The sequence below is a fragment of the Ascaphus truei genome, chromosome 3 (genome assembly GCF_040206685.1).
Source record: "Ascaphus truei isolate aAscTru1 chromosome 3, aAscTru1.hap1, whole genome shotgun sequence".
NCBI lineage: Eukaryota > Metazoa > Chordata > Amphibia > Anura > Ascaphidae > Ascaphus > Ascaphus truei.
Window position 1 is genome coordinate 61041424 of NC_134485.1, and position 27926 is coordinate 61069349.

The following is a 27926-nucleotide window of genomic DNA, read 5'->3' on the forward strand; positions in this document are numbered from 1 at the left end:
TCAGAGTTTCTCAAGTTAAAGAGAAAAGTAGTAGTACTATATTAAATGTGACAGTGTTTTCCTCGTACATTGCCTGTTCCAATGAATGAATTTATGGGTGTTAGTTCTGCATGCAATATGGAGTTAACCTGGAGAAAACATCTGTTTAACAGTGTTATTTTCTTTGATTAAATGCTGCTTAGTGTACCTGGGCCTTTGTCTCCAAGACCACAATGTATATTTTAGTCAAGAAAAGAAAATCTGACAAGTACAGTACCTTCCCCAACCAACAGGGCTTGTTCTACAGGACTCTTGGGAGCTGCAAGTTCGATGGGATATTTTCCATCCATGTTTTTGTGCTTCACATTAGCACCGTAATCAATCAGAAACTTGACTATTTCTTCACTTGACTTCCTAGCTGCAGCATGCAGTGGTGTATCCCGGAGCTTTCCATAGCTAACACTTGCTCCTTGCACAACAAAAAATGGAAATATTAACATTTCGAATACTGGTTCATGATGCTTATAGAATAATGGGATACTCTAGTATCAATGTAACTTTTAGATCTGCTCAAGTCGTAACCTAAAATATTGAAGCCATTGTACAAATCATGTGATAATAATCATTTTTGACATACATTATTGAGACACATAAATAAAACAAGGCAGGGCGCACATAATAATGTCTCCTACATCTGTATGAATCACTTTACAGACATATTAGCACTTAAGAAGAGAATCCCTGCCCCGCAGAGCTTACAATGAAACTTTAGTTCAATACACTAAAATCAAGCAGTCAATGAAAGTTGGTACAGTAATTGATATCTGTTCTCTGTGAGTAGGTTTACTGGCTATTTACTTCTTTAACCCAGGCTTTGCAATATGGCAGCCATATGCTTATAGGGGTCCATGTTAAAATGGATTTGAAGAGAAAGGTGACAGGGTGTGCTCATTTACATGTCATTTCCCAGAATCCCTAGCTGCAGTGGAAGCATTATATGCTAGGAGATAGTGATCAAAAGCAGGGTTGCAGACCTGTCTGTCCGAGACATGTCAATCTGCTCACAATTGATATTTTTATTTGCTGTACGGAGGAGGGTTGTTGTTACTATTTCACTCACCATAACTTAATGTGTAATTAATATCTGCAACACTGGTATCAGCAAACAAAACCTCAAACACATTTCCAATTTATAATCATTGATGAGGCTTAATGTACAGTACCTGTCTTTTAATACATTCTCCTAGTAAGGAGTAGACTGAGTGCTAACTAGACCTACTTGACACAGAAAATGCGGACACTAGACAATGCTACAGAAGTGATGCAGCATAACAAAAGGTTCAGACTCTATTACAAAGTTGGATTTTTCAGTTCACTTCCTTGGTATGGGTAAAATACACACAGCTTTTTTGTGCTTAATATTCAGCCCTATATTTTTTATTTTTGTACCAGTGTAAAAAATAAAATTAGACCTTCAAAAAATACCCAATTCAAGAAGCCTCTTCACACAGTCTGATCTCTGGTAAGTGCAGGCTAAATAAAGTGGTGTGCCAAAGTTTGGATCTTCTTTATCTATGTCCAGTCCATGAGCAATCAATATTTCTGCACATTCTCTGTGACCTCGGGAGAAAAGAAAACCATATATTGTTTTATTAGACCTAAACAAGACTAACCAATAAAAATAAGAGTGTTCCCACTAATAAAAGTCAAACACCGCTCCGTGAAAAAGTACAGTGTGAATATATGTTATGTTGAAATTGTCAAAAATAATAAATATATAATGTATTGATTGAAAACCAAATTGGAAATCATGAAATAAAAATTCAAAACAATGTGCAATCCGTGTCATTAATGTGACGCTTCTCAACTGAAAATATAACCGTCCACTCGGTAATTCTGAAGAAGAGTCTTGTATCTCCAACGCATTCATATTCCGTAGAGCGGGAATACACTGGAGTTACAACACGTCATATTAGAAGATCTGTGACAGTACTACACTATGTTTTGTAATGTTTTTCTATTTTATGTGGTTGCGTTTCTAGATTTCTTTGGAAGACTAAACAAGCCTAAAAGGGAGGGGCGGTTCCCAGCACTCAATAAGCAAGATATAGAAAAACATCAACAAGACAGAATTGAATAAGTAATTATTTACTGTGGATAAGGTCAATGATATAGAGAGTGCATACAGGCATACCCCGCATTAACGTACGCAATGGGTTCAGAGCATGTATGTAAAGCGAAAATGTACTTAAAGTGAAGCACTACCTTTATTCCCACTTATCGATGCTTCGGTACAGGTAGGGAGTCAGTATTGCTGCTAAGGACATGCTAACAAGTAGGGAGCCGGTATTGCTGTTCAGGACGTGCTAACAAACTTATGCGCGAGCTGCCGTTTGCCTATTGGGCGAGGGGAACCAGCGCGTCAACACTACAGCGGTCTGTAGCGCAGAATAAGTGTCTGTATTCGTGAAGCGAGCGTACAGACACAGGGGTATGGTGCTTTTGAAAATATGTCCTCACTCGCGAGTGTACAGTACTTAAAGTGAGTGTCCTTAAACCGGGGTATGCCTGTATACACTTCACATAAACAATACTCACAATAGCTAGTAATAAACACTGAAAAGAGAGTATATCAAAACAGAATATACTTATCCCACGTATATGAGATTGATGCAGATTATGGCGAGTAAAAAAAAAAAAATAGGAGACAAAAAGACAGGAAAACAAAGAAACAGGGAATGAAGGAAGGGAACAAAAAAAGAAAGGAGCAATAAAAATCTCAGTGAAATTACATAAAGGGGCAGCGTTTTGGGAAATGAACCCCGTCTTCAAGTCCATTGCCACCAGTCTAATCCTAATGCTACTTCCCTTGTCTCCTGAAAAAAAGTTCCCAATGCTGATGCAGTCAGATATAATCACTTAATGGATCAAATCTGTGTGTTTTCAAGGTCTCAGCTCAGATAGTTCTCACAGTAAAATGGACACCTAGGTCTAGGCTGCAAAGACCAAGAAACCTCACCCCGATGTATATCAGAAAATGAGTAATGCCACCCATGTATCCATACTAAACGTTTAATAGTTATACTAAAAGGAAATGTTACCCACAATGCATGGGGAAAAGACTTCTACTGTAGGTAATGCTTGTGAGGAATGAATAAGGGAAGTAAAAGTAAAGTACAAGAGATTGCAAACACAAACACGTTCCACAATAATTAAATTACCCAAAGGTTGAAGGGTACCACTGAAGAGTAACATTATTATATATTTACAGTCCTAGACTGCACCTACTTTATTTACAGACTTGCAGTTTTATTTTAAACTTTAAAGATTTACAGGATGTTCTCAGCCTTTCTGTTTTTAGAGCTTAATTACTATATAAACCCTTAAAAGTGATTGATTGTGATCGATTAATCAAATGAAGCTTCTATTGGGTATGGGGCTCCAAACAATGATAGATTAAAGTTAAATATTTTGCATAATCCCATCAAAAACGGTTACATGAACCAGCGGGATCTTGCAGAGTACGACTACCCTAGTCTTACTACCAGGAGTCCCCTCACTCAGGACATATGGATCTCCAATGTCTCTTCATTTCTTAGAAGCAAAAAATGGGCTGTGGATGTAAAGTAGGTGTAAGTGTAAAATCATATGTATTGCATATGACACAAATATAAAATGTGGGAGGGGCAATGATGTTACCTCACGTTTCTAAAATAGTGAAACCACTTAATCCACCTGTGTGTGTGATGGGTAATATGCTCCGGTAGAAAATAGTATGGGCCATATTTACTAGGTCATTGGACACTTTAAAGGAGAGTGTGTGCCACAAGGTGTTTAATGTCTTATCACTGCTTAGTAAATAAAGCCATACAGTATGTCTTTTACCTCTTCTTACTGCTTCATGAAGAGGAAATGCTAACTGAGTCTCAAGCTCTGGGTCAGCTCGGTGCTCCAATAATATGCCAACACAAGCAACACTTCCACTGCTGCAGGCATTATACAGAGGAGTGAGCCCATCAATAGTCACTACATTAACCTGGAAGGGAAACAATGCAGGATCAGAGATACTGTTGAATGTACTGTACGTGTATAGTTATTCTTGGTTTAGCCCATTATAAATTGTCCTAATTAGCAAAAAAATCTATAGCAGGGGTTTAATACTGTATCTGCAGAATTTTTTATTGACAATTTTCCCCCAAATAAATACAATCAAAGCCAGGTAACAACAAACAGAATAAACTAAATATGTTCTAATCATTTGTAGCAATTTTTTAAGAGTACATTTTAAATATTAATATTGAGGCATGAACTAAGTATTGTAAAGCAAACTGAATATTATCTATTTTGTATTACTTGGTATTTTTGATTTAGGTTTTCTTTTGTGGACACAAGTTATTTTGAACTTTTATCACCGATTGTTAACTTGGGTAAAAATAAATATATGTAACACAGTACTTACATGAGCGCCATACTCCAGTAGTGCTTTTGCGCAGGCAACATGGCCACCTAGGCATGCTTCATGAAGAGGAGAAACTCGGTCTAATGTCAAAATGTTTACATTAAATCCCTGTAATTTAAAATAAACACATAAAATGAATAAAGAAAGTTGCATCCTGAAGGAACATTTAACTGATAATTTCTCTTCCCTGGATCAAGAAATACTACTGTAAAAATATACGTACAGTATCTTCAGTGCTGCCCTGCTTCACATAAAGAGAACTTTAAAAAAAAAACTGTTTTAATAATTAACTACTATTACTACAAACAAAATACTGTATATTTAAAAAATAATAATAAAAAAATAATAAATAAAAAAATAAATATATATATATTATTTTATTTTTTGCTTGAGTCTCTACTAAAATAGGTTTCTCTTTCTTTAGTTGATATGAAATATCATGGAGAGCACCTCTTTTACATATCATTAGCACAAACAGAGCATTTTTATTTTGTATTTAGGGAGTAGCACTGGGGTAACATCAGTTGCTTTAGTGCATAGGCATTATAATTAACCCAACGTTAATTTATGTAAGATCATGTTAGGTTAAATAGTCTAATGGAGCTTTGTGGATCTGCCCCATAGAGTTTGTGTGGAAATAAATGTTAACGCTGAGGTAAGGTATGGATAGAGTTGTAGACAAAGTTCCTTTCTGGATGGATTCCCTCAAGAAAAAAAAGAAAAAACAAGCATACACACTGCAATAGTGCATTACCCAGGGACAACAAGGATATATAAAGAGAGCACTTTAATAAATACATTATAAAATACAATGAATTACACTTAAAAAGAACTATCTGTGCCTCTGCATAGGAACCAGATGTCTTGAAACTTGCTCCGCTTTGGTAAAATTGGAAACCTACTCACCAAAAGTGATTAGGACATAGGCATTATTGTAATGGTCTTGTCAGCAGGTAAATCGCTTGCCGTGGGGTGAATTTGCATCAGTCAACGAAGGAGGATCCCCTTCTTTACTCAGGAGTCTGCTTGCTGCTTTCTCCCAGAGTTCGGTCGATCAACTCTTCCTATGACGTCACTGCTTGAGTTCCACAGCTACAGTGTCCCTGCGATGCCAAAAGACCTCCAACGTATTTTGAAACTCCAAATAGTGGGTCCCTGACGAAGAAACCCACTATTTGGAGTTTTCGAACCGCGTAGGAGGTCTTTTGGCATCGCAGGGACACCGTAGCTGTGGAACTCAAGCGGTGATGTCATAGGAAGAGTTGATCGACCGAACTCTGGGAGAAAGCAGCAAGCAGACTTCTGAGTAAAGAAGGGGATCCTCCTTCATTGACTGACGCAAATTCACCCCACGGCAAGCGATTTACCTGCTAACAAGACCATTACAATAATGCTTATGTCCTAGTCACTTTTGGTGAGTAGGTTTCCAATTTTACCAAAGCGGAGCAAGTTTCAAGACATCTGGTTCCTATGCAGAGGCACAGATAGTTTTTTTTAGTGTAATTCATTGTATTTTATAATGTATTTTTAATATGTATTAAAATGCTCTCTTTATATATCCTTGTTGTCCCTGGGTAATGCACTATTGCAGTGTGTATGCTTGTTTTTTCTTTTTTTCTTGAGGGAATCCATCCAGGAAGGAACTTTGTCTAAAACTCTATCCATACCTTACCTCAGCGCCACAGGAGGTGTCTTTCCCCTACGTTACCATATCTGGTTATGAGATACCAGATTCACTTCTTTAGGCAGCTCCAGGACTACCTTTTGGACAATATATCACAGGTTTTTGAATATCATTGTTTGCATGAGCGCTATTGTTCACCTATATTTCCACCTGTAAATAAATGTTAACTCTAAAAACAGTGTTTTTTTTTATTGTATTCCTACCAGTTGTTTATAATGTGAAAAGAACATGTTTTGTATTAGGTGCACTGCCTTAACAAAACAACATTGGAACATTTCATCATTTCAATATAGCTTTTCTGTAGGTTGTATTTCCTCACATCGATGTGCGAAAATTCCCATTTGTTAGACAGATCATAAATCCATTGCATATGGGTCACCAAACATTTCATATCAAACAATTTTTAATGGGAGTAATTTATTCCCAGAAGCGCAATTTTTAGACATATTTGGAAAAGTGATGCACCTTTCCATTTACCAACATAACGGGCAACATTTGAAGGTGCCTATCGGCAGCATTGTGAAGGAAAATGATAGAGAGATCTGCATATTCCACTGGCACACACTGGGGTAAGTTAATGTTTATCAATTAGAAAGTAAACACAATGTATTTTCTACTCATATCATGGACACTCACTGATAAGGGACAGTTGGGTCGGTACATTACCTGTGCAATCAATGTTTTGAGAGGAAGAAGACGCCCATGAAATGCTGCCTCATGTAGCGGGGATCTGTCGACCCAAGAGCCTGAAATAAAATATATAAGGTGCTGCATTCCGAAGAGAGCACATAGGTCTTCATTCTGTACACTGTGATAGCACTGGATCAGAAAGCCCCAATCAAGTAAATGGGGCTTTTCTGTAGGATAGCTTTGGATCGGGGCTATCGCACATTACAGCATAAAGACCTACAGCATTTTTTCCAGATGCAACAGATGACATCTCTGAAGCTTCTTACTAGCAGTCAGGAGGAGTGCAATAATGCTCAACCAGGAGACACACTGTATAGCAAAGGAAGCTCCACCACTTCCTCTTCTGAAATAGGCAGCCATATTGCACGCCCTGGGAAACACACATGGGAGAACGGATCGACCAGAAGCTTAGATTATTGCCTTGCTGTAAATTGTAAGGAGCTGCTGCATTTATTTAAAAAAAAACAGGCAAGAGGAAATGCCCCTTTAATCATTGCTGCTTGCATGCTGTTTTAATGCAATAGATGTCAAGATTTCCCATTCCAGCCATACAGTCACAGTATAAAATCAGGCAGGATCACTGATATTGCACACATCATTGAACACATACGGTATGCATTTGGTTTAATCATTATAATGGCATTTTTTACTTCCCAACCAACATAAAAACGTAAGTTAATAAGCCCCATAAAATGTTTATGTAGAAGTAAACAATGACATGCAAAGCATATATCAATGAAAACGGTGTAGTTGTACCATATACATTTTATTTATCAAATGTTTTACCAGGAAGTAATACATTGAGAGTTACCTCTCGTTTTCAAGTATGATTTCATGTTTATAAAAGTTTCACATTGAGTCAGAGTTCATGTGATGCTACAAAGACAGAATGATCAATTGTAATTCTGTGCTTATTCACAACGTAATAGTTTAAATCTTACCTATTTTAAAATGGTCTATTCACAGTAAAGGAAACTTCAAAAAATACAACAACCTCCTTATTTGAAAAGATTTCTACCTTTGATCCTTCCCCTCCTCATTTGTGTACAAATTTTATTCTTGGGTTATCCATAACCAAAACACCTAGACCAATGATGATGTTAATTTGCTGGTGGTCTGGGCACTTATACTTTGCATGTGCTAGGTAGGCAACTAATTCAATATACTGTGATATCCTCATCCTGCTAGAAACAATTTTACTTTCATTTGTTCGAATGGTGCTGAAATCTCTTCCAACATTGGGAATATGACAACAGCATATTAAATAAGGATTGTGGCGTCATTTGCAGCAAGGTACTTAACTTCAATTTTGCTCCATGTGTCTGCATGCAATCATGGGAATAGCTATTAGAAACAATTGAGGGATTGGCCACTTGGCAAATATCACTTTTGCATCCATTAAGAGACTCCCAAAGACTTTAATGGCAGTTTCCATGAAATAGTGTACCGGTTGGCACGATCACAGTTTACTAAATAACCCCCCCACTAAGGCCGAGCTTATAGTGTCGGTGACATCACCCGTCGCCATCAGCGAAAGTTGTAATTCGCTTTCCGGCGACGTTGCGGGCGACCAGGTCTTTGATTGGTTTAGAGGCTGTCACATGTGGCAACAGCCTCTGAAAAATCAAATGACCGGCTTCAAAAATTCACGCCGCCACGTCGCTCCATCGCGCTTACTATAAGCGCTTGCGACGGCGCATTTCTTTTTGAACGACGTCGTCACTATAAGCGCAGCCTTAGACTCATTCTTTGAACCCGAAAGTGTAACCATAAAGTATGTGTGTAAATAAATAGCAGTGGCTTTGTAAATGAAAAATGTCATGCAACAATTATCACACTGCACCACCAATTAGCTCACAGCTTTGACTGTAAAAACACCAATCAGCACATCATTAGGTTACCATTATGTCCCACAAAATCTGTGTCACATGTAAAATAAACATTGCACGTTTGGTGCAGATAAGAAACCACTCAGTAACCTTTAGCTGCTCGGATCTAAAATAATTGTATTCGTAAAAAAAAAAAAAGAGGCCTGGAGATATATTAATGTGAGCTTGGCCATTAAAATGCTATTTGCAAAATAGATTAGAAACATGTTTAAAGGGAATTAATTTTTTTTTAAAGGCTTTTATAATTTTAGAGCATAATAAAAAAGGATAATCTAAAATGAAGCCACAGAGCTGTGTCCAAATATTGAAAAGGGTTCATGTTTCTCAAAATCAGCCACTGTACCACGTCATTTTTTTCACAGTACAATCACTGAAACTAACAATATCCTAACCATATTCATATCGATTATTCTGATTGAATGGTCCGTTTATAATCATATTTATACGGCACATTCAGGTCTTCCAGGCTAATACATAGCATTGCAAGTTGCTTTCATCATTTTAGTGAAATGTAAAGTTTGAAGAACATACCTCCCTGAAATGTGTGGCGGATGTGATTACAATACAGAGCATTTCTTATTACCCATGGTAAGGATATCATCCCAGAGAGTTCGTTTCTTTTTGATATCTCTACCTTTACATGGCTATCTGCTGTTTCCCAAACATTCTGTTGCTTTCAGTTCAGCTGTAGACATTTTCCGATGGCTCAGTGTAAAGCCGGAAACATTACATAACAGTTTTGGAACAGGACTGCCGCCCAAGCACACGCATCAGGTCTCAAAACGGTTACATATTAGGGAGTACATGAGCAAACTGAGCCCTGCTTAATCCATGCTTTATCAAATGTGATAGTACCTTTTATATGCACACTTTTCAGCAGAGGTGAAATGATGTCACTTGCCACGCTTTGTGACATCACTTAAGTTCCGATTTTGAAAAATTTTAATTTAAAAAGCATATTTTCCACAAACCTTTTTAAGGCAACATGATTTTCAACCTTTCATTTTTACCATTTTTCAAAAAAAAAAAAAACACTCATGTTTTTAATTTTTTGAAGGACGCAAAAAAAAAAAAAAATAGCACATTTTTTTTTTAAAGTAGAGATAATAGTTAGGATTCATATTTTTTTAAGTAGCAAAAAAAAAAGAATATAAAGAGTTGAATATTTGTAACAAATTGCGGTTTCTTTAGGCTATTCCGATGAGAAATCCTGGCACTCTAAAATAAAAAATTGAAATAAAGAAATAAACCTTGTTGGTCAATGATGCGACGTAGGCTCCTCTAAAGCATCTGAACTGGAAATGCATTATTACCCTCCTGACTGAAGTTGCAGGCTTCTTTAATTGTAGATAGAAATCACAAAACACAAAGCCTGCTGGAAATGTGAACATGGCTTTTAAATTATTAAACTAATTATAAAATATTTTAACCAATATTAAGGGAGTAATTCTAAGGTCTATTGTACAAAAAGGTCGTTCGGGCTGTTTTTTTGGACTAAAACCCTATAGCTTCAGACAGCATAGAATAAGACCCTAAAAGTTAATTCTGCCCGAAATGTAAACACCTCTATAAGCAATGTGGTTAATATCCCAGTATTTTGGTATTTTTATGGAGTACTGCATTTGAAATACATTAGTGCTATATGTGGTCACTGCATGTCCTTGGCTAGAGAGAAATTTGAGTCACATTAGTTGATTTTGCCTCTTATTCCCACTCTTTCATTATAGAACGGTGGTAAAGATGTGATGGGAGTTCCAGGAAGTCTTTAATTACACTGTATTTGGAAAGGTCTACCCCAGATAAGAGTAGTACCAGCGGAGGCTGTTCTCGTGTCATAAAGGCGGTTTGTATTTTGAGAAGTGTGGCATCAAGTTAAAAAAAAAAATGGCAGCTTCTCCCCATTCCCTGCAGTAGGTGCTCATGAATACTGCCCCTCTCCAGGGATAAACACTCCTTGTGAGTGTAACTAGAGGTGTGAGGTAGTCTTCATCAGCACGACAGAGGGGACAGGGAGAAGCTCCGATCCAAGGCTGCAAACTCTGTGTGCACTGGGAAGGGGTACATTCCCTCTCACCCTCCCCCATTTCACTTTCGCCCTCCCATTGTCACTCTCCGTCCCTCCTATATATAATGTGTTTCTTATGTTGCCCCTGTAGTGGGCCTCCACCATCTTACCCACTGTGGTCTCTTCCAGCCCCAGCCTCACACTGCACAAGAGTTTCCAATAACTTACAGTATAAACACACATTTTTCACTTCACTGTCATAAAATATTAGTCTTAGCCAGGTTACTGAGAACAAAACGCATCTACATTTATTATGCAAAGCCATTTTACCTTGAGCTATTCCATAGATTTCTTCTGCTATTCTGGCAGCTTCTTTCCTGTTTCCCCTGACAATGTAAAAATGAGTGAGCAGAGCCAAGGACACCTTGATTAAAAGTTTAAAACAAAACAAAGCAAAAATGGCCATATAAATATTATTGAAAGCGAGAAAGAGAGAACTGGCCTCCATTGTAGCCTACTCTCTGGGTGAAAAGCTTTCACCGTAGCAGTCTATTTTTGGCATCGTATGAAATCTATTTTAGACCTTTCCACTGCTGGTTCACTTTAGTGAACAAGGACATGCAGAAACTACACTATAACAAGGATGGTGGGTAGAACAGCAACGGAGTGCCAACAAGCCCTTTCTAGTCAACAAGTATTATGAAGTGAATAACGCCCAAAATAAAAAAAAAAGTGTATGTACTGTAACAGGGCAGATGAGCTGTCATATTTGAAATTAAGGATCGACGTATGTGACTTGGCAGCTACAATAAGCCATATAGTTCTTTGCACAATACAAAAAAAATTGTATATGTTTATTGCTTGTAGATATTTGAGTGTGTGTGTGTGTGTGTGTGTGTGTGTGTGTGTGTGTGTGTGTGTGTGTGTGTGTGTGTGTGTATATATAAAAATATATATTATATATATTAAAATCTGGCTTGAAAGAAAGGTACAGGCAAACAGGATGACAAGCATATTTACCCATAATTAGGAGTGTAAGCACAGACTAGTAGACACTGATGATTTTTCTTTTTCATAAATTGCTAACTAATCACCGTTTCTCTCCGCAAAGATGTAGCCCACATTATTGCAACCTGTGGCTGGTGAAATTGCCGCGCCCCTTCTCGCCAGCAGCGGATTTAAAAGCAATGGCAGTCTATCCCGCTGGTGCGTAGTGTATGTCCAGCTGATGTGCGCGGTACAGGTTACAATAACGTTGGATAGATATATATACACACACACACACACACACACACACACTGCTGCGACACACTTTATTCGAGCAAATACCCAGTATGTACCTGGCAGATACCAGGAATGCGCCGCTCCTCACCTCTGACAAGCCCCGTTGCGTTTGCCTTCCCAGCCTGGGTTCATGCCTGGCTGACGGGCGGCTGATCTGTTAAATGATAATGATTAGGATTTAATAGGCTGCAATGCTTCGCGTGTCTACCAGATGGCATAAATTCATGAATTGTAATGCAGTATATATATATATATATACTGTGCAGTATTGCAGCCAGCGGGAATAAAATGCTTCAATCCCTGCCTGGAAAATAACGCAATGCACTCGGGCAGAAAACAGTCACAAACCTCAATACACCCGAGTATACCCGAATTCGTGGGACTAGCCGAGCTTGAATAAAGTGTGTCACCAGTGTAGTGTGTATTTTCTTTAGGATTGGTAATTACGTTTCCTATACATACATTTCAAACGCTATTATATATGCTGTAAACTGTGAAACAAACAAACATTATGTAACCATCCCTGCCTGGCTCTTAGGGAGATTGTCTCAGTGTCTGTATTATTGGCTACTCAGGATGCATTACCTTGTTCAGGGTGCAGGCTGAGCGTTGGTAAGCAAGGATGGGCTTCCAGGAACTTTGGTCAGTCAAACAACAGCTATATTACCTTTAAGACACAGTCTCACATTATAAAATATATATATATACAGTGCATATTTTATATCCAACTGAATGTCATTTTTGGGTATACTGTTTGTATGGCTTCCCTAGCTGCTCCTATCTCGGCCCACTAGGAAGGTGCTGAGGCTTAATGATTGTTTCAGAGTCCATCTGTGATCAGCCTCCCAATCTTGGGGCGTCCTGCCACTACGTGGTCTTCTGGATGAAAGCTTGAAAAGGACCCTCTGGGTGGGTTGGTCCAACTATACCTAAGGGCTGTGACTTGGGGGAGCCCCTCTTGGCATAGGCTGTCTCTCGGCAATGAGTAGTATTGGATCAGCTCTGTGGGACACTAACAGGGCAGGGGTGCGCAAACTTTTGGCGCTGCGCCCCCCTGCCTGCTCATCCACAATGATCGCGCCCCCTACCTGGTATCCGCATCAAATTATGCCGTGTTGCCATGGTGACGCGTCACCCGAAGCCGCCGGAGAGCAGGTAAGCGAGTTATAGAGGCCTTGCACACTCCCCGGCATTTAATTTAAATGCCTTGGGGAAGAGTGTGGGACCTCTGTAACCACAGCGCCCCCCAAAAAATGTTTAAGGGGTGCACCCCCCAGTTTGCACACCCCTGTAACAGGGCACTCTCCCTAACACGAAAGCAATAAAAGTGACCTTACCCTATCCTAAACATAGGAACTTATATACATATTCACCATGAAATCCATCTTCAACTTCTCCTGGGATCTGAGTTCCAGAAGCTTCCCCCTTACTATTTATAGCCTAGTCTGATGTCACTGTCTCCAGGCAGAAGGGGGCGGGCTTAACATCTGCTGAGTCACCCCAGCACCATGTGATGGGGATGGGGCATTACTCTGTATGGGTCCACACAGTTAACCCTTAATGTCCTAGTAATCCCATAGGGGTGTTACAATTATACCAGGAGTTACAATCTCCGAATACTTTCGCGTTATTACAAATCTAAAATATATTGCCAAGTGAAATGGTAGATTTGACTAAACTGAACCAAATACTTTAAAATAATTAGATAATGTTAACAAATAGACAGTGTTGTGAATCTTGTCGTCATGAGCAAGAAAAGATTATTTAACAGTAAATGCTATCCTGGGCTCTCAAGGCTATTCAAGTTCATTCCACAGAATTTACTAACAAAAGTTATTAGTATATTACCAAAATAAATAGGACTGAGAAATAAGAATGGATTATATATTTTCCTAAAACACATTTCTGCTTTAAAATCTAAATCTTACTTATTTTACAGTTCAGTTACCACCGTTATTGATGACGACTGGCTGCATAGGTGTGTCATACAGTGCACGGTCTGAGGGTAACCTATAGCACAATATTCCACTTTCTAAGCCTCTGCTACATTGCATATTAACAGCACTGAACACTGTACAAAAACATATGCACTCATTGTAACTTTCATGCTACAAGCTCTCCTGGGCATGATGCCCCTACACGTCCTTCTATGTGCTGAAGTGCTGTCTTCCCTCTGTAGCTCCATTCAAATGAATGGTATTAAAGTGTGAAAGGGTTAACAAGTGTTATAATGCCGATTGGCCACTACAACACAGAAACTCATATTCAAGTCAAGTCCCAGGTGCAGCAGTGCCTGATCGGCACTATTTCAAATCAATGAACAGCTCCCTATACGTCAGAGGAAGGGGCTGTGAATTGTGTGACTGATCTGTTACCAGAGAAGCAACTTGAACAATGGCCATAAATCTTCAGATGTGATTTTTAATGAAATGTATACAAAAAGCAAATACAGTCCCTTTACACCAATGAATAAAAAAAGCATAATATAAAATATAACATTCCCTGCATTTACAAGGTAACAGCTGGATTTTACTCCACTTTGTTCAACGCTCAAAAGTTTGTCAGGCTCATGTTATTCAAACCCGGAATACAGCATAAAAGAATTCTTGGGGAAAAATTTTTTTTTAGTCAGTTCTAAGAAGTATATTTCCAGATGCAGCAGACTTCATTTCTTTTTGTGCATTGTGGACGGATATCTTGTGATATTCTCACCTTCCTTTTGGAGAAACAGCAGCTTCAAAAAAGTTTTTTCCAATAAATCATCATTTAATAAACATTTACCAACATATAGCAGTCTTTGCGGCCGATGTATTAAGAACATATATTTTTTTTAAAGTGCGTCAAAATGTTAAAGATTAGTACACACCTTCATAAACTGTGCGTTGTATGTAATAAGGTCGTTACGTGACTTCATATATGTGTCAGTTTGTTCTTTGAAATGAAATTGGAGGCATTGTGTCATGTTGAATACCTGATAAATACCATTTAAGTGAAAACAGAATTATATGTATTTTTATTTGTAACTAGTGTTCGTAAATATAACTGATGAAAGTCATTATTTTTTTTAGTAGCCATACTGTGCAAATACATTTTGTTCATCTACAGTATATAATGGCAAATCCACGCCGCGTCACAACTTTTGGTTGATTTACACTATTTGCACCGTTACTCTGCCTTATACGATACATGCCAGGTTCAACTTGGCAGACTACTTTAATGCAGGATTCAACTAGTTCCATCTTGCATCCCATTAGTATACTTGACCAACAACGTGACGCTTTAAAAACGCACATTAAAAAAAACGTAAACGTTAATACATAGGCACACACAATATCAATATAATCTCTGATATACATGCCCCGATTTTACATCAACAATTTAATTTGCGATGGCATAGGCCCATATGGAGTGGCAACACCAGCTCTCAAGGGCCACCAACAGGCTTTCAGGATATCCCAGCTTCAGCACAGGTAGCTCAGTCGGTGGCTTAGTCAAAGACCTGTGCTGAAGAAGGGATATCCTGAAAACCTGACCTGTTGGTGGCCCATCAGGGGTTGCCAACTCCAGTCCTCGACTAGTCGGCCAATGGTTACATCAACAGTAATGGCAATCAGCATGCAGACTTCATAACAATCCATTAATTCCTTTGATCATCTTAGTTCATCAATCTCAACAGCACAGTTCAGAATATACTGTAAATATTTTGAAGGCAAGATGAAGCTTTGTACTGGAAGGGCACAGGAAGTTTAAAATAAAGGTGACGTGAATTCATAAAAAGGAGCAATATGAAAAAGAAGGAATCACAAACAGTTATACACATTGCTCCGAAACCTGATGGTCTCCGGGGCCACTGACACCCGCGGTCACATGGTCGCCGTGACCGGAGGATTAACACTGCGGATGGGGAGGAGGGGGTTTGGCGTGTCTCATTCGGAAGTATGGACCCCCACTGTTCGACCGCAACAGACATGGTCTCTGGCGCCGCATAGATTTGCTTCCTCGACCGCAGCGCAGGGGGCAGCAAATCTTGCTGCACGTGTATACAAACCTGAGCCTCTAAATGTTCATATTCAGCCAAACCTTAATGTTTGTAATACTGTAGGAGACCCTGAGCCTCAGACATGAAGCAGGGTTTACTAATGCTATTTAGAGGAAGATAATTGATTGGCCATTTTTTTCTTACTTGACTTGACTAGCAATGAAAATGATATTGATCACTCTCAATAAAAATGTATTTTAGCTAGCCATAGATTGTGCTAATGGCCAAATCGAATAGTTCACGTAAGCATAACAAGTTAGAGAATTATAGCAGCTGTATTTTCCATAGATCCGAATGTATTCTTAATGCTTGTGGTAGGTAACAGTGCAGAAGAGGGGGAAGCACTGATATAAAGAGACGCTCAGAAGCCTACAATAAGCAAATGAGAATCTCAGCTGCCTCACACACTCTGAGTGTATTAAGTACATAGAGAAAGCGAGAAAAATGCAAAATGGCAAGAACGCAACTGGATTTGCCGTCGCTGCCATCAAAGCAAAATCTTCCAGCACTCATTGAAAATCCCTGTGCATCAAAAAGGATTCTCCAAGACTAAAAGTTATTCTAAACCTTAAAGGATTTAAGTCAAGTTTTAGAGGTCAATTTAATACAGTCCAACCTACGAATATTTCAAAGGCAAATTGAGTAACGGAAATGTCAACTGTTTCTTTACCCGCATTAAGAGTTTGTAAAGGTCATTTTGTCTTTGATTTTTTTAGTAGAACACGGTCTTGCCCAAGCGCCGTCTGGTCCTGTGGCGTCTACGGCAATGTCAATGCAAGAATCTGGTGTCATCCATCGCAAGAAGACCAGGAATATGAAGCTTACGACAGCAAACAGAGCAAAAATGCAGCCGGTGACCAAGCCACAGTGTTTTATAAGCTGCTCAAGCCTCTTGTCCATAGGTAATACAGTTTTGTGAGCCACTCGATCATACACCTAAAGGGGGCCCAATAACAGAAGAGTTAGGGTGTGTGCAATGCAGAATTCAACACAGTTGCTTTACTGATTGCTGCAGAGATGCAACAGATGAATAAAGAAGGTTTTTTTTAGATTGCTATGAATTGTATGATTTGTGCATATCTGTTAACGCATCCACTTTTGGGAAGTACAAAAAAAAAGGGGGGGGGGGGGGAGGGATAGAAATGCATAATAGGCAGGAGCACATATCCGGGACAGAACATATCCTCCATAATAAAAATAAACAAAATGTGTTACACAATACCAATGGATTACTTTACCTCTATAAAACTCTTAAGCTTTGAAGTTCCATCACTGAAGTTATAACTTTTACCACCATACAGACCTCTGCCAGGTCTGCATAATTAATGTTATGTGGCACCTCTACCGAAACCTCTAATGCACCGGTACAGTAGTCTTAGTATAAAAACAAGTAAGTAACTGCTAAGAGCCCAAACAAGATCACGCCCCCACCTTATTCTGAGTCATTATGATCATCATTTCATTCAAATGCACCTCATTTAAGCTTTTGGATCTTGATAGTTGTGAAGTACCATAGGATATATTAACAATGAGCCCTTAGCAAGGCAAAAAAAACATCTGAGAACTCATTTTGTGTATAGACAGGTACAAAAATAGGGATTAAAAAAAAAAAAAGGCAGGAGAAAAAGGGCGGTGGTTTCATGTAATAGCCTCTCAAGAAAGGTGGCACAGAACAAGGGGCAGAACTAATCACTGGCGTAATTACTGGTGGGTTCCGGGGCAGAAAAAAAGCCACGCCCCATCCCTCTGACTTGAGTAGATGCGTGTGCAGAGCCTTACCCGGTGGCAGCAGGAAGCACACCCAGGAGGCAATTGCAAAAGTTGGGCCCGACAATGGTGGGACCTAACTTCTGTGTTAGGTGGTCCTAAGTGGGCTCCCTCCGCCATTGCCTAAAGCACCGCTGCACAGGAAGGGCCCCCGGGGAGGAGAGAGCGCGGGCCCTGTAAAAATGCTGGAACGCTGTTCCGGTGGGCGGCTGGCAGTAGAGAACCCTAACAGTCGAGGTCCTGGTGCAACTGAACTGGTTGCGCCTATGGTACTTCCACCACTGTACAGGACAATACAGAAAGGGAAAAAATGCTTTGTCCCATAAAGCTCTCCTAGAGATGAAGGAAACCCAAGGATCAAACAGGGTCTGAGATTTTAGAATAGATAGTAAAATTGGAAGGCAAGGTGGGCCAAGTGATCCTTATCTGCTTGCAAATTCTGTTGCCGGGATTCACTAGACTCCTATAAGAGGTATCAGAGCTCAGTCTCCCTTAATTGCCATTAATGTGAACTGCAGTTAAAGTGGGATCGAGTTCAGATACCCATTATCAGAGCTTAATGAATCAACCCCCACGTTTCTATGTTAAGAGATTGGTTCGCCATCCTGCTTAGTCCCCTAAAAAGCTGGCTCAGCGTCTGCTCTAAAGCGCAGTAAAGATGTAGCCTAGGCTGCATTATGTCATGAGAATATGTAAGCAATGTTCTCCCTCTCTCTTTTTTTTTTTTTTTTTTTTTATATTAAGCAACTAGGCTAAATTATGATTATATAAAAAAAAACACACACACAGTACATCTTTAACCATCATTAGTATCCTGTAGAATTTTTTTCGAATGGTGCATAAAGTGGGTTTAGCAGGAAACGATAATGAACGGAAAGCCCCCAATATTACGTTTATAGCTCTCCATTCTACAAGTAGAATAAAATTTAAAGATTGAGGTGTGTGCAGTCTTCTACTACTTGTTAATTCAACACATTCATTTTCTTGAGTTACTGGATAGCTTACTTTTTCCGTTCTCTCAGCAACGTCTCTCCATGTATAAAATGTCCTTACTTCTTGGTGGATTGTTTCGGGGCTTGGTAATGTTCCTGCCCGCAATTTGTCAATAGCATTCTCTAATCCCCTGCATAGAGACGTCACGGATGGTTCGCAAAGAATAATGAAATTCTCCGGTAACACCTCAGGAATTCCACCCACTCGTGTGCTCACAACCTGTCAAAGAAAATGAAACGTCCAAGTGAAAAGCTGCGAGCAAAAACACAAGAAAGTATTAGGCCTGGGACATAGTAAGCACTTAGGTGCTGCTGCTCGCTCTTGCTTGCTGCCGCTCGCTCTACCAGGAGCTTTTTGCTGCCCTGGCAGAGGAGACAGCAAGCGCGCTTGGGAGGCGGGTATCACTGTGTGTGTGTCACTTGGTAGCTGTCAGTGTGTGTGTGTGTGTCACTGTGTGTGTGTGTGTGTCACTGTGTGTGTGTGTGTGTGTGTGTGTGTGTGTATATATATATTATATAATATTTTAAAAATTAAAAAAAAAAGACATGCGAGAATAAATTATTTATTAACATTGTGCAACTTTGATAAATATATTCACGCACGCGCACACACACACGCGCGCACACACACACCTCTGTGCTGCCTCTGTCTTGTCTGGTAGTTACAATGCCGGACCGGCTGCAGACCCATTGGATGGAAGCGGTCACGTGATCGCTCCTCCGCTTCCCCGAGCGGCAAATTTCAAACTTGCCTGTCTCGGGGAAGTTTCTCAGCCTCCGCACGCATCAGCAAGCATGCGGAGGGAGAAACTATAGCCGCGCTGATTACAGATGCAGGGGCTTTGTGCATCTGTTGAGCGCGGCTCAGCGACGCTGAGTGCACTATGTCCTGGGCCTTAGAGGTTGCCAAGAACTCTCTCCCTTTTTCTTTCTTTGCAATGGGAAAGTCTGGTTTCCCAGAGTTTGAAAAGGACCACCGTAATCTTTACCCAAGTCAATTCCACAAAATATACGGCTGCAGTATAATTGGACATAAGGCCCACTTATATTATATCTTACCAACACAAATCACTATCTGCCATTTTTCTGTATTACAGATGAAACATAAGAGCTAATGGCAGATTTATATTTAAATAGGTGTTAAACCTAGTTGACTGATCACGATATCGAAAATGTTTCTTGTTTTTCAGTTACATCAGGGAATCTGAGTGGACACTCATTTCTCCATCTCAATAATACATTAATCAGAGTTAAACTCCCTATAAAACTTCAAGGTTGTAATTTCCCCGCTCATTGAATATTCCCATTTATTTAAAAATCGACCCGACCTGTTCTCCATCACTACAGATTCACTGAATAGGGACGAAGGTTTTCAAATGCAGTCAGAATAAATGGATTTAAAAATACTTCTAGGTCTACTTGTCTGTTACTTTTTTTATTACGGCTAACATCTTCCAGTTTTAATAATTTTAACCAACATTATAACCAACATTGGTTTTATGCAGCATTGCACCATTAAAGAGTAAAAGACAACCTTTATGATTATATATCCTGGGCGTCTATACAGGTAGGTGGAATAGTGCAGACAACCAAGATTTACCAAAACTTGAACCATGTGGCATGGTCACTCTTTTACTGTATTAATAACTCCTACAAACCCTTCATTGAAAATCCATAATTTCAATAATCTGGTTATATTCAACCAAACAAAGAAAATTTAATTTCACGATAAAATGCAGGGTGCCTCAATAGTACCTGTAACCCACAGCTAGCAGCCTCAACAATCGCCATGCAGAAGGCTTCTGTCAGAGATGTATTTAGAAAAATATCTCCTTCTACCAGGACATTCCGGACCTGCTGATGCTCCAAAGCACCCAAGAGTCGCACTCTAAAAAAAAAAAAAAAAAAAAAGACAAAAAAGTGTAATTTGTTGGGGAAAAAAAAAAAAACAGGTTTACAATGACATTTATCTCTGATACTGTATGTTCACAATCCACGAAACAAGTTTTGCCAGTGTGATCAGTGGAATCGTAGCCTTTACGTTGCGGGGCCATAAATGCATTATGAGCTAAACTATTGTATGTGAGAAAAGGTTAAAGATGAATATTAAAACATACATCAGACAAAGCACCAATTATAATTTCCAATCACTTGCCACATTGAAAAAAGATTATTTGCAACAGCATTGAATGATGATACAATTAAAAAAATATTTAAGTTTTAAAAAAAGACAAAAACATACTGTAGAAGGTCAGGATTTTGGAGCAGTCGTGTTTAATCCCTAATGCTATTATTACTCCTCAATACTTTCCTTCAATTTTCTTACTTCAGGAGCTTCCAATACAGTTTGTGAACTTTTAACTGGTAAATTTGTTACAAGTTTTGTGGTACCTGTCATGGAGTTCGTATTTTTCTCGTACCTCTTCTAAAATTATTCGCTTGGGTCCCTCACCCCCAATAAGGAAATGTAGCTCAGGATATTTTTTACACATTTCAGGAATGATACCTCCCAGCAAATCAATCCCTGTAAGAAATTAAAAAAAATTGTGGCTCTTCATTAAAACATTAAAACCAGTAACAATGTTTCTGCTGCCTCTAAAATCTTAAAAAAAATATATATATATATATATATATATATATATATATATATATATATATATATATATATATATATATATAGTATGGGCCTATTCATTAAACTGCGAGGATGGATATTTAGGGCCAACTGCACCAAGCTCCGTTAAAATCAAGGCAAATAACTGGACGTTACCTAAATAGGTACTGGACGTTATTTTCCCCGACTTTAATGGGTATTCACTAAGCTAATTATATGCAAAAACAATGGATGTCGTTGAACTCAGCATAAGGTTAATGTGGAGTTCATTTAGCACTATGAAGAGGAGATTACACAAGCGCTCCATAAATTAAAATTAAGCAGCCAGTGTGGACCTGACCTACTGCGACCAAAGTTCCTACCCCTTGCATGTCACCTGTAGTGTCTCACAAGGCTCTGTTCTGTGGCATGTACTCTTTTCAGTTTTCCATTAATGATCTACCTACAGCTTATAAAAGGCAGCATCATTGCACATGTAGGCAGGTAACACAATCTTATATGCACACAGCCAAAACCTCTCTGACACGTACTGTAATCTGATTTTTCAAGACTTGAAAACTGGATTTCCTAAAACAGTTTTTTTAAACACGGAAAATACTGTAACAATGGTATTTGGGACTGAGGCTACATTTCTAAAGCTACCAATGACACAGAGCTATAGATTAGAACCAACTAACAACATTCTAGCCCCTGTCACTAGTTTTAAATATCTGGTCATATGGTTTGACTCCTACTTAACATTTGGGTTGCACATTGATACTCTGACATCCAAAACCTATGGTAAACTTGATAAGAACAAATACTCCCTAAGCCAGCCTAGGTCAGCAAACACATTGCAGATGCCAATTCTAGACTATGGGGGCATAATATATGGTACAGCACCCCAAACTCACCATAGGCTACGGCCCCGCTGTCCGCGCCGCACGTGCATCTACCAGGCTGGCAGCGCATGCAGCTCTCGTCCCCGGTCTGCAGTGAGCTGCAGGGGGAAAGACGGAGGGCGTGACAGAGGCATAGTGGGGGCCACGGCGTCACCTGGTAGGTTCGCCCTCATTGGCTGAACCGCCGGGGGGGGGCGTGGCCATCCCGCTCGTCGCTAGTATTGAGCGCAATTTTCCTGTCTTAAGGAAAAACTGGCCGTTGGCCCGGCCCCATTGAGGGGCAGTTCTTGTCCCCGCAGCACCCGCTATGCAGCAGGGACCTGGCCTTAGCAAACTACAGTAGACACCCTCTACAATTCAAAATGCCACATTGTGCTACAATGCAACTACAACAAAAATCACTGCGAAATGCTCAAAGACCTAGATTGCGCCTAGACTCAACTGATAGCCAAAATTAATTTTTCCTGTCTTGCCTTCAAATACTTTCTGGACAAGTTACCCACCTATCTGGACAAGCTCCTCACCCCTACCACATGCAGCACTTATCACCTGAGATCTGATTCCAAAAGACTGTTCACGTTCCCAAGGATCAACAAAGTATCCGGACGCTCCTTTTACTGTACACCTCACAACTGGAACAATCTACCGGAGACTCTCAAAGCTGCCACCGGTCTAACTTCTTTCAAGACTAAAGCTGCCTCACATTTTAATCTGCTCTGTAACTGTTACATACGCCTATAACATTATCTTTAACTATTCATGAAATGTCTAACCCTATTCATTTAGTGTAACCTACTGTTATCATATTGTGCCGAGGGCATACTTGAAAACGAGAGGTAACTTAATTACTTCCTGGTAAAACATTTTATAAATGAATATTAAAAAAAAAAAAAAAAAGAAGTTGCCAAAGAGGAAGCTGCAATGCCGTGCTCAGATGAGTGAGGCTTGAAAGGCAGCCATGGTGATTTACCAAAAGGGAGCAGAAACAACACCACCTAAGGTAAATATCTCCACAACATGGGTTTTGTAGCTACAGAGGCCCCCAAATGCGTTGTATAGCCCTCATGTATTAGAATGTGCACAATTGCAAGTCATTTGTTGTGCAATTGAAAAAAACTCCAACGCACAGCCATGAACAAAGTAGGTCCCACAAAACTAATAAAAATATCAAATGCTTTTATTCTTCCATAGTTAAAAAAAACGGAGGTAGGTACCCTTTAACTATGGAAGAATAAAGCATTTGATATTTTTATTAGTTTTGTGGGACCTACTTTGTTCAGGGCTGTGCGTTGGAGTTTTTTTTCCCTTGGATCTCTCTGCATTCTCCTGGTTGCACGACCACCAAGAACTACAGGACTGGGGCAATACAAATTGTGAGTAGATATTCCTCTTTCTACCTACCTCTGGACTCCCCCAATGAGGCTGTAGGTCTGATTTTCTTCATATTTCAGCCTTCAGGGCTAGAGTTCTTGTTAATGGTATATGCTACATTATGAATACAGTACATAACTCACTAGACCCAGTACCTATTTTTCTACATTATTACCTAAAGGATTTACAATATGATTGGACTTTTATGTTGGAGCGCATATCACTAATTGACTGCATTTGTTGTGCGATTGCTTACCTTTTCTGTAAACGAGCCTGCTGACCACCACAATCGTTATTCTGCTCCCCTTCTCTTTATGCAGATCCGGGGTGAAGTCTGTGGGGTCAACAGCATTTGGGATCACAGACACGATTTCAGGATCCAGTGCCGCTCGGAGCACTGTATTTTCTTTGCTGGTGTAAGAGACGCAGATGATGTGGTTCGTATCACACAGGGACACAGTAAGGAGTTTGTTGGTGAGCACCGAGCTGACATCAGCAAACCCAAAGAGAGAATGGTCCGTAAAAACTGAATGCAGCCCCATAGTCTTGGCGTGGAAGAGGGCGTCATGGGCCATAGCAGAGAAGGAGCTGTGCGAATGGATAATAGTCACTCTTTCCCTCACAAATATATACCGGAGAAGAGGAAGACTATGCAAGAGGGTTGTGGCTGTAGACTGGTTGTACATGACCTTGAGAGGCAAATAGTACACTTTCAGACCATTGGTGAGGTAGCGGATACCTTTCCTGTCCCCATAGGCATGCGTGACAATGATAACCTTGTGCCCTCTCTCAATCAGGCACTGTGACAGCTGATAAATATGACTTTCCACTCCTCCCATGTTTGGGTAAAAAAAGTCAGAGACCATACAAATGTTATGTCTCTTGGGGCCCGCATAGCTCACACACTCAGTGCTGTAGGCGTTACTACAGGAGCTAGGCCTGCACCCTTCTCCTCTTCTGTAAACCATGGCAATCACCAGCTGTAGACAATCTTATGTTAGTATAGATCTGCTAAAATTACAGATTATTAACTCAGCATTTCATCTTCAGACCTAATCAAATACTAATAAATAGAGATGTTTGGCTTGAAGCAGCGGCTACATTCAGCTGGAGTCCTGAGGCAGATCGTATCTTTCATATCTCTCCTGCCACGGCTCTTCAGATTTTTTTTTTTTTTAGTGCAACATCAGGTTCACCAAGTTGTGCCACATCTGAAAGCAATATAAAATCAGTAAGGTTATGACTACACACTTCAAACAATTTTTTTCCCTAAAAGAACAAGGGTATTTCAACATTAGGCTGCAGCCAGGTGGGGAACGTGCGCGCTGGCGCTCGTGCGCTGTGCCCTGCTTGGCCGATTCGTGGCCGGCTAGGCACACGCTCGCCTGGGTGCGCAGACACAACGTCACGAAGCTGGTTCGCCCTCAGTGGGCGAGCCGCTCACGTGACGCGCTGTCGAGCAGCAAAATCAAATTTGCTTGCTCTAAGCGCCGAGCAGGCGCTTGCTCCCGCTGGCCACACACATTGCGGCAATGTGTTTCATCGTGGCCAGCGCCACCCTGGCCGAGGCTTTATTCAACCCTGCTGAATAATTACTGCTGATGACCTAGTGCCTGTAATTCTTTAAACACCAACACAGTAAGCATTACGGTAGGAATGACTGCACCAACGGCTTAATGGTTTTTTGTTAGTCCTGGCCAATATGAGCTACATTCTTTTTCAAACAGTACAGGAGGTTCATTTTAGTGCATTGAATGTCACTTTTCCCATATGCAAAATATTTAAATAGTAATTAAATCTGTAGGTGGTTAACTACTTTACAGCATTGGGCTGTTTTGGTCATAGTGTTTAATTGTAAAAGTCTATTTATGGTGTTAGAAATAACAAATGTGAAATGTGCAGTTCCCCCTATGCACTCAAAATGATGTTTCCTTTAGAACACTTTTCCTCTATTACGATTTCCTACCTTAGTGTAAAATCCTGCAACCGCTTTCTTTCATGGAGAATGAAAAACAATATTTGTTTTACGTTTTCTCTGGAATTACGATTTTTTTCTAAGACATCCTTTATAACTTATTTCAAAAGTTGAATTTCCCAAGTTAGGAAATTATTTATGTTTTTGGAACAGAGGTAGGAGATATTTTAGGCATTCTTTTGTTGCTCGGAAATCCTGTGTGAATTGTGTGCTACTGGACTTCCAGGATCGCGAGCATTTGATCGCTTGAGGTAACGGGCAGGGCCCCGACTGGAGCTCACTTTCATTACAGTCTCACCCTAAAAAAAAAAACAAGCAAAGATGATATGATGTATCCTGTAAGTCAGGGCTTTTCAACCAGTTCTCCAAAGTGGCTGGATCAGAAAACAATTGTAGAAAGGCCACAAGCTTATTGTAATGTAATTTTAGATACATTTAAAAACTATAATAATATTTAAAAACATGTTACAAACAGGTATACTGTAACATTTGTACGTTACCTTAAACTTACGAGTTAGTTTTAATGTGAAAAATGATACTTTGCTCCTGCTAATTTCATACTACAGCTCATCCCAGGTATAACGTGAATCCGCTTATAACGCGATGCAAGAGTGGCTCCCAAGTTTCGTATTTATGAATACTTTACAACACGATTATTGGTATCTTAAATATTTTATTGTACGATGCATACAATTGTACATTATTTCTAACGCGATCCGCTTATAACGCAATGTGATTCTTTGGACCCCAAGAGCAGTGTTATAAGGGGGTTGAGCTGTATTTGATTGGACAGCTGAGAGTCCAAGTGCCACATTAAGGCTCTTCGTCCTGCAGGCGCCAGTTGAAGAGCCGTGCTGTATCTCATAAGGACCTCTAAAGAACCTGTGAAACTATGTCTATTTCTGTCTGTTTACAGACCTCTCAAGGCAATCGGACTAGTGTAACATTAACCTGTACATACATTATGGTCTCCAATTTCAATTCACCTCCAATAAACAAATCAGTACAAATCATTTTCTTTATCAATACTTAAAACAAAACTACATGCAAAATGTGGGAGTTTAATATTTTTTTTTTTAACCAGACGATGCCATTATTTTTTTTTATAAAGCAGAGGTTATACACCATTTGTTTGAAAATAGGAGGGTATACAGTGTATACCCTCCAATACAGCACTGGTGTCAGCTACAAGTGACCTTGGCTAAGTCTCTTTGCCTCAGGACGCATAATCAGATTGCAAGCTCCTAGACACAGGGACACCCAGTGCCAATGAAATCCTATTTAAAAGGCAATTGGTGTGCACTTTTTGAGATGCGTTGATGGGCAGTTTCCCTGGAGGTTTTCAGTACACCATTTTTGTGATTGTTTTAGTGCTAAGGGTGTGTGTTGATGCATTTACATGTTTACTCTTTCACTGACAGTGTCCTGGCAGCAAAGAGGGTAATATACAGCGGTGCATACACCTTTAGTGCTACATAGGAAAAACTATATTTGCTCTTGCAGTCTCATAATATCCAATGTTCTCCATTAATTTATACAGTACTTTGTCGGACGTCAAAAGATCGCAGAGTAAATGATATATTGTTCAAAATTAAAGGAATCATATGAATTGTGTAATTCCACACCCCGGTTTCTTTAAGACATGCATCTTTACCCTGAATGTATCTGGAACCGGGTTTAATTGATTTCGGTGCCACATGCAGCCTATTAAAACAAGACTATTCTCCATGTCAGCGACATTACCGCACATTCCCGAGGTTTCCACTTCCCAACCCACCTGGGTCTCCCTGCCTGCTCCCTGCATCCAGCGCTGCAGCCAGGGCAGCCTCAGACACACCATGCACTTCCTGGTTCCCTTTCGCCCAGCAAAGAGAGCCAATCGCCGCGCTCCACACAGAACACCAGCATCAAAACAGCGGATGGCAAGTCCCACCCCCCACCTCCGGCTGCACACAATGTTGTCTGTGATTGGCTGACTCAGAGCCGCTGTGTGGGTGTGTGAGCAGATGGGAGTCGGCTGTGTGAGTGGGAGGACGTGCAGCAGCTTGTGTACTCATCTCCTCAGTGCTTGTGATCTCCTCGTCTTAGTACTTGTGGGGCTTTCACATTTAGTGCTGTTGGTACTATCAGTGCGTTCTCACTGGTGAAAGTGTGAGGATGTTTGTGATACTCATGTTCAATCTTCTTTTTTTTTTTAAACCTATTGGAAAATCTACCTACAGTATGACCAGTGATTCAATGGTGGTGACATAATGAATAGGTTAACTGTAGATGATTGGTCAAAAAATGTGTAAGAA

At 39.9% G+C, this 27926-nt stretch overlaps 2 protein-coding genes across 6 annotated transcripts in view; both read right to left on the reverse strand.

Moving 5' to 3' along the window:
- Positions 1–11489, reverse strand: part of ASB11 (ankyrin repeat and SOCS box containing 11) — a 13286-nt gene extending 1797 nt beyond the window's left edge. Inside the window, exons 1-7 of one of the 4 annotated variants that reach the window (XM_075594106.1) lie at positions 11037–11489; positions 9233–9331; positions 6789–6868; positions 4439–4546; positions 3865–4015; positions 1465–1599; positions 257–448 (exon numbers count right to left, since the gene is read on the reverse strand). In XM_075594106.1, the coding sequence (XP_075450221.1) occupies positions 257–448; positions 1465–1599; positions 3865–4015; positions 4439–4546; positions 6789–6868; positions 9233–9331; positions 11037–11214 (943 nt within the window). In that variant the 5' untranslated portion in view covers positions 11215–11489. Of the gene's footprint in view, positions 1–256; positions 449–1464; positions 1600–3864; positions 4016–4438; positions 4547–6788; positions 6869–7078; positions 7199–9232; positions 9624–11036 lie in introns of those variants that run through there. The other 3 variants (XM_075594103.1, XM_075594105.1, XM_075594104.1) reach the window with 3 other exon arrangements.
- A 2902-nt stretch (positions 11490–14391) lies between these two features.
- PIGA (phosphatidylinositol glycan anchor biosynthesis class A) lies at positions 14392–27527 on the reverse strand. Of its 2 annotated transcripts, XM_075594107.1 has the most exons (7): positions 27407–27491; positions 25621–25928; positions 23911–24865; positions 21180–21312; positions 20544–20676; positions 18802–19008; positions 14392–16965 (listed from the first exon to the last, which is right to left on the reverse strand). In XM_075594107.1, the coding sequence occupies exons 3-7, from the start codon at positions 24620–24622 to the stop codon at positions 16705–16707; spliced, it is 1446 nt and encodes a 481-aa protein (XP_075450222.1). In that variant the 5' UTR covers positions 24623–24865; positions 25621–25928; positions 27407–27491; the 3' UTR covers positions 14392–16704. The 2 variants fall into 2 exon arrangements, with proteins under 2 accessions (XP_075450222.1, XP_075450224.1); XM_075594109.1 differs by lacking the exon at positions 25621–25928 and having other exon boundaries at positions 27407–27527.
- Between the last annotated feature and the right edge of the window lie 399 nt (positions 27528–27926).